Source organism: Peromyscus eremicus, chromosome 8b (genome assembly GCF_949786415.1).
Source record: "Peromyscus eremicus chromosome 8b, PerEre_H2_v1, whole genome shotgun sequence".
Lineage (NCBI taxonomy): Eukaryota > Metazoa > Chordata > Mammalia > Rodentia > Cricetidae > Peromyscus > Peromyscus eremicus.
Window position 1 is genome coordinate 18560057 of NC_081424.1, and position 15149 is coordinate 18575205.

Here is a 15149-nt window from a genome sequence, read left to right on the forward strand (position 1 = left end):
CTAAGCCTATGACATGTACACTTTACAATGTGTGTGAGGATACGTCACACAACATCAGTGAATGCTCCCTGACACAACTCAGCCCAGATGTGGAGATATTACAATATGAATCTCAGTGGGTTTTTTTTAAGTTATATATAAAGTTTTCTGTTCTCACAGAAACATAATAATTTAATTTTTAAAAAGTAACTTTTATTATTTTCTTTCATCATTCCTATCTGAATGAAAAGGGCTAGTCAGTCTGTGGTGGTGCACGCCTTTAATCCCAGGACTCAGGAGGCAGAGGCAGGCAGATCTCTGTGAGTTTGAGACCAGCCTGGTCTACAAAGCGAGTTCCAGGATAGCCAGGGCTACACAGAGAAACCCTGTCTCAAAAAAACAAAACAAAACAATCTCCCCAGGAAGGGGAATTAAAAAATATCTCCTAGGTAGATTGGGGGTGGGTGGGAATGGGAAGATGAAGAATTGGGCTAGAGGGTGGATAGAGGGGGAGAATACTGAAGAAGATGATTAGAAAGTGGGGAGTATTTTTCAGGGTCAAGTAGAAACGTGGTGCAAGGGAAACTCCCAGGAATCTACAAGGATGACACCAGCTAAGACTCTTAGCAACAATGGACACGTAGCCTGAACTAGCCATCTCCTGTGATCAGACTGGTGACTACCCCAATTGTCATCAGAAAGCCTTCATCCAGTAACTGATGGAAACAGTAGCAGAGACCCAACAAATATCAGACTGAGCTCAGGAAATCCTGCTGAAGAAAGAGAGAAAAGTTTGTAGGAGCCAGAGGGGTCAAGGACATCTCAAGAAAACCCACAGAGAAAACTAACCTGCGCTTATAGGAATTCACAGAGTCTGAACCAACAGCCAGGGAACCTGCATGGGACTGACCTAGGTCCTCTACATATCTGTGACAGTTGTGTAGCTTGGTCTAGTTGTAGGACTCCTAACAATGGGAGCAAGAGCTGTCCTTAATGCTTTGGCTGGCTCTTGAGAACCTATTCCTCATACTGGATTTCCTTAATACAACGGGAGGTGTTCAGTCTTACTGCAAATTGATATGTCATGCTTTGTTGATACACATGGGAGGCCTGCCCCTCTCTGAACAGAAACAGAGGAGTGGATTGGGATGGTGGGAGCAGAAGGGAGGTGGGGGGAAGGAATGGGAGGAGAGGAGGAAGGGAAAACTGTGGTCATGAAATAAAATAGAAAGAAAGGAAGAAAAGAAAAGTAAAGGGCCCTCATAGGTTCATATACTTGAATACTTGGTCCCCAGTTGATGGAACTATTTGGGAAGGACTAGGAAGTGCTGGAGAAGGTTAGCTCTCTCTGCTTTGTGATTGTGTCTCAAGATGTGAGCTCTCAGCTATTGACCCAATGCCATTCCTGCCTGCTACCATGCTCCCCAGCATGATGGTCATGGATTCTAGCCCTCTAAATTTGTAAGTTTCAAATAAGCTCTTTCTTCTATAAGTTGCTTTGGCTGTGGTATCTTATCACAGCAATAGAAAAATCACTAAAATAATACTCCAACATAGAAGTAGCAAATTGGTATATCTCTGGATTACACTGTGTTAAAATTCTTGATTTTAAAAGCTGATGTTTGAGCACTTGTGCAGTAGTGGTACTGCTATTGTGGAGGTAACCAACTCTTTTCTAATTGGATTTAAGGCTCACTCCAGAGGAAGTCTGTCATTGTAAATCTGGTCAAAAACCCCTGGTGGGAGAGATGACAGGCCTTATAAGGGAACTGAACACTGTTGGTTTGCTAAATTGACATAATTTCAAACTGCCTTTATAAATATTTGTGTTTATATCCACAGGCAAAAGTGGCTCTCAGCCTTAACCACAGAAGACTCTTTTTCCAGTCAACAGTGAATACAGAGATTCATAGCTGACCGATAGGCTAATGAATACATGATAGATGAATGCTCAACCCTGAACAAGACATTTATACCATCTCTTCTAAGGCTCAGGAAACATTGTAGAACACTGGTGGAAGAAATGTAAGGGCCAGAAGATAGGAAAGAGGTCTTCAAAACACCCTATGTCTGAGTAAGACACACAGCCTTTGGAATCATGAACTCAAAGAGGTTAAAAGATCCCAATCCTAAATTTACACAAGAATGGGTCCACTAACAGACATGGGTAGAGGAGAGCTCTCTCACTGCTGAATTATTTGCTAATGAGATTCATGGAGAAGGAAGTCATTGCCTTCAGTTTTTTCCCCATCCAAGACTCCACCAGTCTCTAATGGGTAGTTCCAACCCAATAGTCATGTATATATGGTCTTATTTACACTAAATGGGTCACAAAACCAAACCAAAAGTCATGAGTCCAAAAAAAGAAATTGTTAGAACTAAGTGGGAATTTATAGAGATGAGAGGGAATGAAAAGGGAGAAGAGGAATAATCAGATGCATTATGCACATGTACGTAATTGTCAAAAAACAAAATTTTTCTAAATTTGGTCTTTGAATTCTGACTTGGGATTAGGAAAGAATTTCTAACCATTTCTGAAATGGCCCTAAATATATTTCCACCATTTTATATTACATATTTATGCAAAGAAGTGTTTGAGCATAAACAATTATAAAATTAAAATATCTGTCAGCTCTGGATAATGTTAAAGGTGTAGTACTAAATACTTAGCTAAAGGGCCAGAGAAATGGTTCAGTGGTTGGGAGCATTTGCTGCTCTTGCTGAAGACACGGGTTCAGTTCCCAGCACCCTCTTACAGGAGTTACTTTTTTTTTTTCCTTCCACCATACTAGTCTTGGGAATTTAGCTCAGGTGGTCGGGTCAGTGGCCAGCACCTTTTCCCACTCAGCCATCTCCAATTCAGACTGACGTCATTGTCCCATAGACACCTGAGATTGTATGAAAGCTCCTCAGAGGAAAAAGGGCCTCAAGTGGGCATAGAAATGTCTTCCTCTTTCAGTCTGAAGGCCTTGCAGGGAAATGAAGTGACCTTTGACCCTGTGCGTCCCCTTAAATGTCCCGCCATAACAACACTATTGTGTTTTCTGTTCATTGTTTTAGGTATGTGTCTCAAAAGTTTACAGTCCCTTCAAACACAGGCCTCAGCTTGAAAACCTCTTCTGCTGTAGTTGCTGGAAAGAAAGTGGACCCCATAGGGAGTGGCACTATTAGGAGGTGTGGTTTTGTCAGAGTTAGGAGTGGCCCTGAAGGAGGAAGTGTGTCACCGTGGGAGTGGACTTTGAGGTCTCCTTTGCTCAAGCTATGCTCAATGTGACACACAATTGCTTCTGCTGCCCATGGATCAAGATGTAGAGCTCTTGCCCCTTTCTCCAGCACCCTGTCTGCCTGCATGCCACCTGCCATGACCATAATAGACTAAACCTCTGAAACCAGAAGCTAGTCCTAATTAAATGTTTTCCTTTGTAAGAGTTGCTGTGGTCTTGGTGTCTCTTCACAGTGACAGAAACCATAACGAAGACATCTGCCTAGCCCAGTGCCTGCCACATATGTATGTTAAGGCAGTAAACATTTGTTGAATAATTGAATATACATGCAGAAAAGTAATAAAAACCACAAAACATAATTGCTGAAAGAAACAACAAAATTATATAGCTCAACCTTCTCAGACAGCACACTATAAAATACTAAGTCATAATCCCAAACCACCCAGCTGTGTAGGCAAAATCATGGGTTTATATTAGTCCTTTTGCTTTTTCTACTTTAAATATTTCATTTTTAATAAATTCTATTATTCAGACATCTCACTATTTTCAAAAGACCTTCTTTCACCAAAGATGAATAGATGAGATTTTATTTAGGAATTACTCTTATTGGTAATAAAACAGACCAATAATCCTTTTTTTTTTTAATCCACACAAACTGTAGAGTTCTTGACAATAGAAATAATTACTCACCGCCTCACTCAGATTGTATGGGGTGCCAGTATCAAGCTGTCTGCCCTGAAATGAAGAAGGAATAATAAACATCATCAATCCCAGCAGTACCCCAGCAGTGGACCATTACACCTTTTTTTTTTGTAAGCTTCCTGGAACTGAGTTCTTCCTCATTGTTTGCTGATTGTAGAGTGACTTGCCAATGTTTTCAAGTCATTTAATCTGTATACCAGGGCCTGGGAATTCTGCAGCCTCTACAAGGGCGGGGGTGACAGTATGGACATGTAAGGATGACCGAACAGAATCTACAGGCAAATTAAATGGACCTGTGCATGAGGCAACTAATCCACACAAAGGTCTCCTGAATTAGAAAAAAACTATTTTCAATTTTCCCCCCTTTTCTTTCCAATTACTCAGTAACTAAGGGGAAACATACAAATTTGGAATACCATATTTAATGAAATATAAATTCTCTCTTTAGTTCTCACATATTTGAAATTTTTAAGATGGCATTCATGGAGCCAGTGGTGGGTTCTCAACCTGTGGGCTGTGACCCCTTTCAGGGGTTGAATAAGACTATCCTGCATATTAGATATTTGCATTACAATTCATAACAATAGCAAACTGCAGTTATGAAGTAGCAACAAAAATAATTTATGTGGTTGGGGGTCACCACAACCTGAGGAACTATATTAAAGGGTTGCAGCATTAGGAAGGTTGAAAACCACCTTACTAGAGAGAAGGCCCTGCAGTTAAGAGCATTGGCTCTTCCAGAAGACATGGGGTTCAATTCTGAGTATTCACAACCATCTGTGACTCCAGTTCCTGGAAATCTGACACCCTCTTCTGGCCTCTGCAGGCCCTAGGTGTGAACATGGTGCAAAGATATGTAGGCAGAACACTCATACACATAAAAAAATAAGATAAAAATTTTTTTTAAAAATTGAAAAGAAGGTATCTGTTGTGGCTAGAGAGACAACTCATTGGTTAGGAGTGCCTCTTATGCAGAGGACCTGAGTTTAGTTCCCAGCACCCACATCAGGCTTCTCACTACCACCTAAAACTCCATCCTCAGGGGATCTAATACCTTTTGGCCTCCACAGATACCTGCACCCACATGCAGACACCCACACCGAGACTTTCACACACATGCAAATACTTTGAAATGACAAATATATTTTTATGGTTTTTGTTTCCTTTTGTTTTGTCATCCTGGTTTGGGAAACAGGGCCTCATGTAGAGCAGGATGGCCCTCCAACTTGCTATGTAATCTAGGATGACACAAGAGTACAGTGGCTCAGAATGTGATTGAGTTAATCAGTTTTCGTTTGTGTCTTGTTCTGTTTTGGTTTTCCCAGTGCTGAGAATCAGATCCAGAGGTTCCTGTATGCTAGGCAAGCACTTAGAGTTTTCTGTGGTTGGTTGGATGGATTTAGGAATTGGGTTTTTTGTTTGTTTGTTTGTTTGTTTGTTTTGTTGTTGATGGTGTTTTAAGAAAAATAAAAGAAATTGGAGGAGGAGTCTATAAATTTCTCATTTCTCTGGTCATTGTTTGAACGGAGTCCTTTATCTATAGGAAGATAATAAAGAATGGCAGTACTGGGCCTATGATGCTCAGGTCAGCGATATCACATCAATATGAATTACTTTCATTCATCCTCTACTCTGCTAACTGATTAAAACCATAGGCACAGGAAACCCACATGTGCATTTCTAGTACTGGTTGGTCCTGATAAGAACCTCCATTATTTGGTTTGACTTGGTTTTGTCTGGTCTAGTGAAACAGTATTCTCTACGTACCCTAGGCTGGCCTAGACCCTTCAGTCCAATTGCCTCTCACCTCCTGAGTCCAGAGATAGAGGTTTGCAACATCCTGTCTACCCAAACCCTCCCCTTAAGAGTTTGCTGAAGGGGAGAGCTCACAAGGCTGCAATCCAAAACAAATAACTATAAGCAACTAAGAAACGCTGAGAGTGGAAGAAACAGTCTTCCCCAGGGAAGAGCACACCATTTGTTACCCAATACCAAATGGTCAGCCTTGAAAATATATGACTACAAGTAACATTGTATGAGTTGAGCAGAGCTGTATCTCTGTATTTATGAATATCCATAATGTTTACATATATGTATATATACATATATATCAACAATAAAGGGGGGAAAGGACATATATTTGAAAGAGAACAGAAGGTGGGGCACATGGGAAGCTTTGGAGGAGAGAAGGGAAAGAGAAAATGATGTAATTATGTTATAACCTCAAAAAATATTTAAAAAGAATAAAGAGTTTTCTAAGCTGGGTGTGGTTACACATACCCTTGATACCAGCACTCAGGAGGCAGTGGCGGGTAGATCTCCATGAGTGTGAGGCCAGCCTGGTCTACGTAGTAGGTTCCAGGCCAACCAAGACTATAGTGAGACCCTATCTCAAAACTCAAAACAAAAATAAAAGGTGTATTGATAGGAAACACTGAGTTACAGATGTAACCCATAGAGCAAGGGACATAGTGTCCATTCTTGGCTTCCAGTTCTATAAACAAGATATGTCACAGGAAATGACCCAAAAAAAGTCCCAAGAAGGATGGAAATGTGGTTTAAGCATCCAGTGTGGCCTCTGAATGGGCAATACTGTCACAGGAGATAGTCCATTACTAAGCTAATGGTATACCCGCTCCTTCAGACTTCATTTAATCCCCAGGACCCACAGGACAGAAGAAGAGAAATGACTCCTGCAGGCTGTCTTCTTTCCCCACACATGTGCCATGGCGTGCATGTATGCACACACACACTGAAACACTCACCTACACATGAATACATACATAAGTAAATGCAATGTTCTTTTAATTCTAAGTGCCTCCATGAACTAAGCAAACTCAGACGAGCAACTTGACCTTGCACTGAAGACACTAGAAACAGAATGAACAAAACCTTCAGAGGGAGAAGGTGGGAGAAGCAAGGAACAGGGCAGAGGTGAACCAGAGAGAGCCCAGAAAAATAGTGCAGGAAATAGGTGAAGCCGAAAGCTGGTTTAGAAAGACCAACAATATTGACAGCCTTTTGGTGTGTTGCTAAGAAGCAGAGAGAGAAGACACAGTGCTGAGATCAGAAATGAATGTAGAACCACCACAGCCGCTTGTACAGAAACACCAATGATTCCGAGAGAGCATCGTGAACAATCCTACATGAACAAGCTGGATAACTGAGATAAAATGGACACATTCCTAGAAAGGCAAACCATCAAGACTGAAGCACGGGAAGAAAGAAATCTGAATGGACCTATATAGAACAAGTGTAGTTAGAGTTTTCCTGCCTGGCCCACAGTCAGGACAAATCTTTGTCACCCGCCAGTTCCAGGGCTGCTCAGACCCAACCAAGTAAACACAGAGACTTACATTGCTTACAAACTGTATGGCCGTGTCAGGCTTCTTGCTAACTGTTCTTATATCTTTTTTTTTTTTTTTTTTGGTTTTTTTTTTTTTTTTTTTTTTTTTTTTTTGGTTTTTCGAGACAGGGTTTCTCTGTGTAGCTTTGCGCCTTTTCCTGGAACTCGCTTTGGAGACCAGGCTGGCCTCGAACTCACAGAGATCCGCCTGCCTCTGCCTTCCGAGTGCTGGGATTAAAGGCGTGCGCCGCCACCACCGCCCGGCTGTTCTTATATCTTAAATTAATCCATTTCTATAAATCTATACCTTGCCACATGGCTCGTGGCTCACCGGCGTCTTCACATGCTGCTTGTCATGGCGGTGGCTGGCAGTGTCTCCTGACTCAGCCTTCCACTTCCCAGAATTCTCCTCTCTCTTTGTCCTGCCTATACTTCCTGCCTGGCCACTGGCCAATCAGTGTTTTATTTATACAGAACAATATCCACAGCAAACAAGGAAGAATATTGAGTCACTAATAAAATGTTCAAAGAACTTGAGAAAAACTGACCCCTGGTCCTGATGTTGTCTCTGACAGTTTCTGCAAATCTCTAAAGTTGTTTCCCAGACCCTCCTCACGGGCTTCCAGACACGGAAGAGAGGAATCTCCTAACTTTGATAAGGGCATCATGGTTAACCTTGTTTGCCAATTTGATTGTATCTGGAGCTTCTAGGTGGATTTTTGTGGGTGTTTCCAGGAAGGACAACCTGGGGCGGGGGATCTTCCCACAGGGTTCATGGCACCTTCAGGTGGAGGCCCAGACACAAAGAGGTTGCAGAGCTTCCAGGCCGTCAGTGCTAGGTTGGAATGACTGAAGCATCCAGCTCCTAGACTCAGCAGTTACCCAATTCTCAACCTCTCTATCATGCAGATGGCCACTTTGGACTTCTCAGTTTATAATGGATAAGCCAGTGAATAATATATGCATATGTATATAGATATATATACATATACACATACATATACAGTCTACTGGTTTTTTTCCCTTAGAGAACCTTGACTGATAAAGGGGTCAGCATTACTCTGTTTTATGTTAAATCTCAAGAAACTGTCTTAACAATTCTACAAAATATGTACTATTACTAATCCTGTTTTATAGCCAAGACCCAGTTTCAAGAAGCAGTGAAGCTGTGATCTTTGTGAACACACAAAAGTGCTCTCTGCACTTTGGACCTTCAGCACTCCCTGCAAAGCTCCAGTGAGTCATCCACCTCCAACACACAAATCTGGTCCCACATCACAGACACTCTTAACCCAACACCTACTCCTTGGCACAAGCTTTGTCTATCCCAGCACCGGAGCTGGGACTAATCAAATTCTTAACTTCCTCCCTCAGAAACGGAACCAAGGAGAATGGTCTGCATTTTAACTCATTTTAACATCGATTTGCTCCTTGAGAGAAATGCTTGACTTAGTATTTCTCATTTCACATAAAAGAAGAAAAATATTTAATCCAAAAGCCAGTTATACTGCTTCATGCCCATAACCCCAGCATCCAGGTATCTAAGACAAGGGGAATTACTTGAAATCTCAGGGCAGAGAGGGAGACCCTGACTCAAAAAAATAAATAAATAAATAAAATTAAACCAACCCCTCCCCTCCACAAAAAAGGAAGGAAGAAATAACCAAAACAGATTCAACTCATAACATTCTGAGAAGATTCAAATAATGTACTTGTATAATACAATTTTTATGTTTTTACATATTAATTAAAAAATAAGGATGGGGCGTGACTTGGGTGGTACAGCACTAGCCTGCCATATGCAATAATCTCAAGTAAGTTTCTTGACGTGCAGAGCTAACAAATATCCCTTACGATATTTATTAATAAATTTTTCTAGAAAGTTACAAATTACATCCTAATCTATAATGAATGCTAACCCCAGCTTATCCACACCTTTACTAACCATGAACTTTTTTTCATAAATATTCATATCTTTACCAAGCTGATAGCAGAAATAAATGATCGGTTTTCCTTCCCAGTTCTGTGCTTGGTCTGAGGTCAATTATTATCACACACATTTTAGCGGTTTATAAATTTTTTTCCTTTAATTTTATTACATTTATTGGAGGGGGTTGAGCATGTCCAGGACACATGTGGAGGTCAGAGAACAATTTACAAGAGGAGGTTCTCTCCTACCAGTGGACTGAACCTAGGGATTGAACCCAGGTCACTAGGCCTGGCTGAGAGCATCTTTTCCCACTGAGCGATCTTACCAGCCCTAACATTCTTTTTGTGGTTATTCATATTCTTATTCTAAGTGCTTTTACTTATGTCCAAGTTAATTAATTTAATGTATTGCTTGTAATATCTTTTTCCCACATTGAAACTCTCTTCATATCATTTCTGTTTATTTTCCTAATAAACAGAATAATTGAAGTTTTAAATAGTTAAAATAGGGAGTCTGGGTTTGTTTTAGTTTTTTTTTTTTCAAGACTGGGTTTCTCTGTGTAGCCCTGGCTGTCCTGGAACTAGCTCTGCAGACCAGGCTGACCTCAAACTCAAAGACCCACCTGTCTCTGCCTCCCGAGTGCTGGGATTAAAAGTATGCACCACCACCACCTGACCTAGGCTCTTCTCTTTTAAGATTTATTTATTTTATTATGTGCATATGAATGTTTTGCCTGATGTGATTATGTGTACCATGTGCATGCCTGTTGGATCCCCTAGATCTAGGACTACAGATGGTTGTGAACCCAGGTCCCCTGCAAGAACAAGTGCTCTTAACCTCAAGCCACCTCTCTAGCCCCTATTTTAGGCTTTTCAAGGCATTTCCACTCCTGGATTTTTGGCATATTCCCCCGTAAATTTGGCTACTATTTTAACGAGACAGAGTCATTGGTTGTTTGGTTTTGGTTTTGGGTTCTTTTTTTAATGTGCTTTGGTTTTTGTTATTTAACTGCTTGTATTTCAATCATACCCTTTGTTTATAATAGCTCCTAGAAATTATTTGAACCTGATGGTAATAGAGGGATTGTTTTTTTAAGTGCATAGTACCTTATGTCTCAATAGATAGACAGACAGACAGACAGACAGACAGACAGATAGATAGATAGATAAACTGTTTTTTTAAGCTCATGGAACCTTATGTCTCAATAGATAGATAGATAGATAGATAGATAGATAGATAGATAGATAGATAGATACATTGTCTTTTAAAATTGCTTAAAGACCCTGTCTCAAAAACAACAAAGAATGGACTTCCATCTTAATGGAATCTTAACTTACTCCCTGTGTACAGTTTTAGCTCTGGATTATTTTCCATTTTACGGCCAGTCTGTTTCTACAAGAAAATAGACTATGTAAATTTCTAGATGTTTGCACAGAATTGGGGGATTAGGGTTTTACTCCAATATCTTATTAGGATTTGTCTTTATCATTTTAAATTATGAGATGGGGGGAATTGGAGTGTGCACTTGAGTACAGGCGCCTCAGAGGCTAGAGGCATCGGATCTCTGGAGCTGGAGTTGCAGGTGGTTGTCAGCCACCCAATCTGGGGACTAGGAAACAAGCTTGGGACCTCTACAAGAACAGTACACACTGTTAACCATTCAGGGTCCCCTCCAGCACCCACTTGACCCAGCTATCTGTTGTTGTTGTTGTTGTTGTTGTTGTTGCTGCTGCTGTTGCTGTTGTTAATGTCATATGTTGACATACAAAAAGGTACTGATATTTGCAGATGACTTTTTTAAACAAGACAGCCTCGTGAGCCCCGTCTTTTCTAACCGTCTTTCAGTTGGCTCCTTTGGACCCTTACAAGTACATTTTAAACTGCATTGTCATTATTCTCTAATTTGTCAAAACGATGAAACTATGATACAATACTTGAGTAACTTTTAACTGTCAGGTGATCAAAACTTTGACATTTCAGCAAACTGCAACTTCTGTGAGGCCGCTGGTCACATAATTGCCTTCCTTGAGTTTCCAGCTGCAGCCACTGCAGAACTGCGGACGCACAGATCCCCAGGGACTCTACTGACTAGAACTGACACTGCTAAGTGAGCACTTCTGGATGTAGGTCCTCAGTTGCTAAATTGTTGCTAAAGCTGAGAAAATTGTAATGAAACTAAGTCTTTAATTTGCCGCTGTACCCTCAGGATCTACAGAAAAATGCACTTCCATAAATTATTCACTATGAATCTTTGGGGTTTTGTTTGTTTGTTTCTGTTATATAAACCATCTCACAATACTAATGGTATGAGAGCATTCAGTACTTTTTTTTCTGCAGCACACAGCATCTAGAATTCAAGCACAAGGCCATTAGTACCGAGCTCACACATAGACTCCCTCAGTCGATGTGAAATGCCCCTGCTCAGCACAGAACTCAAGCCTGTGCTTTGCCCAGCAATTCTAACATTCTCTTCTGTGGTTTACTTGCTGTCATCCCTGCCCGTCTCACTCCATGGCCCAGGATATCCTGGAGCTCACTCTATAGCCCAGGCTGGCTTCAAACCTGTACTGATTCTGTATCTGCTGGGGTTATAGGCATGAATCACCATGCTTGACTTAATCCTAACGTTCTTTTATTCAAGAATGTCTTTCATGCTTCAATGAAAAGGAAAATGTCTCGCTATCAACCACCCATCAAAATCTGGAAATCAAAGCTGTTCATCACAGCAAACGTCCACATTCAAAAGGACAGTAGGGAATAACAAGGTGGGCATCTCACGTCGCAGTGGCTACATTCAGTTGCCCATCCACCTGCGGCAGCCCCTCCCAAACCAGTGTGGGAGGCCCAGCTCAGAACACTTTTATTGCGCTTACTGGTCAAACCAGCAGACTGTGTCTTGCAATCGCCACCTCAGGGGCTGCGCCCTCCTCTGTAGGTGGTGAACGGAAGGTAGATCAACAAAGGGCCCGACTGTCGTCTGTGTGAGCTGCCAACCCCCGAGGGTATGGAGCCCACACACAGAGAACAGTAAGGAGAGCTGGTCACCAAATGAAGACTGTAGTTCGGAAAACAATGAACACCGGGTTCAAAAGGAAGGACGTGAACAACTTTTAAAGATGTTCAAGAGCTTATTTCCAAAGAATCTCAGGATATAAAGGGAAATTCATAATATAATGTGAAGCGAAATGATTGTGTGTAAAATTATACACACACACACACACACACACACACACACACACACACACACGTATGTTTAAGCCAGTCACAGTGGCTTTCTCCCATAATTCTAACCTATACAAACTGAGACATGAGAATTGCCATGAGTGTGAGGTCAACATCAACTCAATATATGTATACATGTGTGCGCACACACACATACCTATACCAAGATCTAGTTGAGAAAAATACCGAAAGAAAAATAATCATGGTTAACAGTGGAATCCTCATTCTTTTCTCTTTATCATATAAACAGTGTGATATGTACAGATAGATATAAACATAAGCTGCAACATATCCATATACTTATCAGAAAAAAATAAAAGGAATCTCTTTTAGGGCAGGAAACTACAGTCTCCTCCATCTCCTGTAGCCCAGGCTGGCTCACTCCTGGTCCTCCTACCTCGCTCTCCCTCACAATCCGTGACTTCCACACTATTTCTAAGTTTGTATTATAACCACAGAAGCAAAAGCAAGCATTTCTGCATCGAAGGCAGGAAGATCTTGGCAAAGATTTCTGTAAACTATTTTTGAAATGCTTTTGAATATCTACAGTTTGCCTAAGCAATGATTTACTGCTTTACGTGAATTCAAACGTAAGTGTGTAACACACCCTTTTCTAATCTACCAGAGAACTCTACCTCCAATGTGCTAACGTAAGAATGAGTACAGTGTTTGCCACTCGGTTACTTATAATAAAGCTACCAAATGCCATACCTAGCCTGTCATTAAGCAATCATGCTATTTTTTTATTTAATTTTTTGTTTCTTGATTTTTTTTGTTTGATTGTTTGTTTTTTGTTTTCTGGAAAGAGCTTCTCCGTATAACCCTGGCTGTCCTGGAACTCACTTTATAAACCAGGCTGACCTCAAACTCAAAGAAATCCACCCGCCTCTGCCTTCTGAGTGCTGGGATTAAAGGGGTGCACCACCAGCCCCTGGGTATATTATTTAATCTTTAGAGAGGAAGAATGCATCTCTTTCCAGCTACAGCATTTGGTTTTTCAAGTTAACTTATAAATACAAAAGTTAACTTAAAAGAAAGCTAGTGGCTGTTGTAAGCACAACTAGGCCACTATTGAAATGATATCATATAATACATGGAAAAAGACAACAATACGAAAGAAAAAGTTTTTCATGTCAAAACTGATAAGTCAAACCTGACAAGTGCATACGTAGAAATAAAGAGACACACATAACCTGGTCGCTTGACACAAAATGTTGTACTCAGCTTCTGGCCCTGCTCCCTAGTCAGCAGTCCATCCACAGTACCACCCCTGTTAACTGGGAACTGGAAAGTTTACAGTGTGTCAAAGGCCTAGTTTATATTTTAAATCAATATTAATGATTTTATAATAGATTGATAAGTTGAATATTTTACCGTTTGTAAAACCTGATTCTGTTTAAAGACTCTTTTACCCAATCCTTGAATTCCTCAAAAAAAATCTAGAGAGTGATAACAAATAAATAAAATATCTTGCATATATTTTGAAATTATGCATTCTTCTACCTTCAGGGAAAAAAAAATAAACCAAGAAGCAGAATTCTTTGCTACCTTCTCATGAAAAAAGGGGTGTCCTGAGGAGAAAATGAACCTCAGCTACAAACGAGATCGTGTTGTAGTTCCTGCAAACGCAAGCATCAGGTGGGTGAAACTTACCAGGTTAGTTACGCAGGACGTTAGGCAGCTGCTCAGAACCGTACACTGCACCATAGAAATCCATACACAGCCAAGGATCACGGCATTGACAGGTGCTGAGGTGAGCCAGTGGAGGCTCTTCATCCCTCATCCAGGCTGGCTTCCTACACAGCTGCTGTCCTCACGTCTCCATCTTGCTAGAGGAATTCTTTAGGCTTCATCATTTCTGTTGCAAGTGACTAGTGGGTTATCTGTTTCCTTTTGCAAGGTTAGAGTATCTTTCCCTCTTAAAAGAATATTGAGACCAGTTAATTTAGACCTTTGGCTCTTAGATAGCTCAGAACATCACAGCGTGGCTACTTTATGGGCTTTAGCTTAATGCCCATAATGAAAGGCATTTGCTGGCTAAAGGTTAGGTCTTAGGAGAGCTCTCCACATGCAAAGCAAACAGTGGAATTGCAGGTTGCATTCAGGCGAGTCCGGCCACACAAACTTGACCCAGAATGCTTAGGTTGGTCAGTCACTGTACTTCTTTGAGGTTGGCTGAACTATACAGGAAATTGGGTTTTGACTGTGCATGCTTGGCAAACCGTAGCTTACAACAAATATCTTAAAAACTGGAAGCTTCAATAGTAAGTAATGAGATAGAGGAGAAAATAGGAATGCTTTGAAACCAAACACGTATATTTTTGTTTTCTAGTTAAAGAGCAAGCAAAGCTGAAAACTAATAGACAAGTTCTCTGAGGGTGAGTTCAAGACAAGGAAGTTTGCTAAAGAACCCTCACAGTTTACTACATATTAACTAAAATACTGCCTTATCAGGTCTATTGAGACAGAAAGCAACCACCATAGACCTAAGATACTTACAAGTGTAGCACCTTGGGAAGGAAATACCAAACAGAGTCTCAATGAGCCTATCACCCAGACAACGTTCATGTGAAGCTACAAAAATGAATTTGAAATCTGCAAGCTGCAGGATTCAGTCATTCTGGGTAGATTACCACGGGTTTCTCTAGACCAGATTCTCCTCTCTCTCTCTCTCTCTCTCTCTCTCTCTCTCTCTCTCTCTCTCTCTCTCTCTCTCTCTCAAGAATCTTCCTTCTGTAGCCTAGGT

At 40.9% G+C, this 15149-nt stretch overlaps 1 protein-coding gene across 1 annotated transcript in view; it reads right to left on the reverse strand.

Annotated features, from left to right (window-relative positions):
- Ros1 (ROS proto-oncogene 1, receptor tyrosine kinase) overlaps positions 1-14483 on the reverse strand; it is a 128894-nt gene extending 114411 nt beyond the window's left edge. The window contains exons 1-2 of the mRNA XM_059272572.1: positions 14057-14483; positions 3894-3938 (exon numbers count right to left, since the gene is read on the reverse strand). Of these exons, the coding sequence (XP_059128555.1) occupies positions 3894-3938; positions 14057-14179 (168 nt within the window). The 5' untranslated portion in view covers positions 14180-14483. The remainder of the gene's footprint in view (positions 1-3893; positions 3939-14056) is intronic.
- Between the last annotated feature and the right edge of the window lie 666 nt (positions 14484-15149).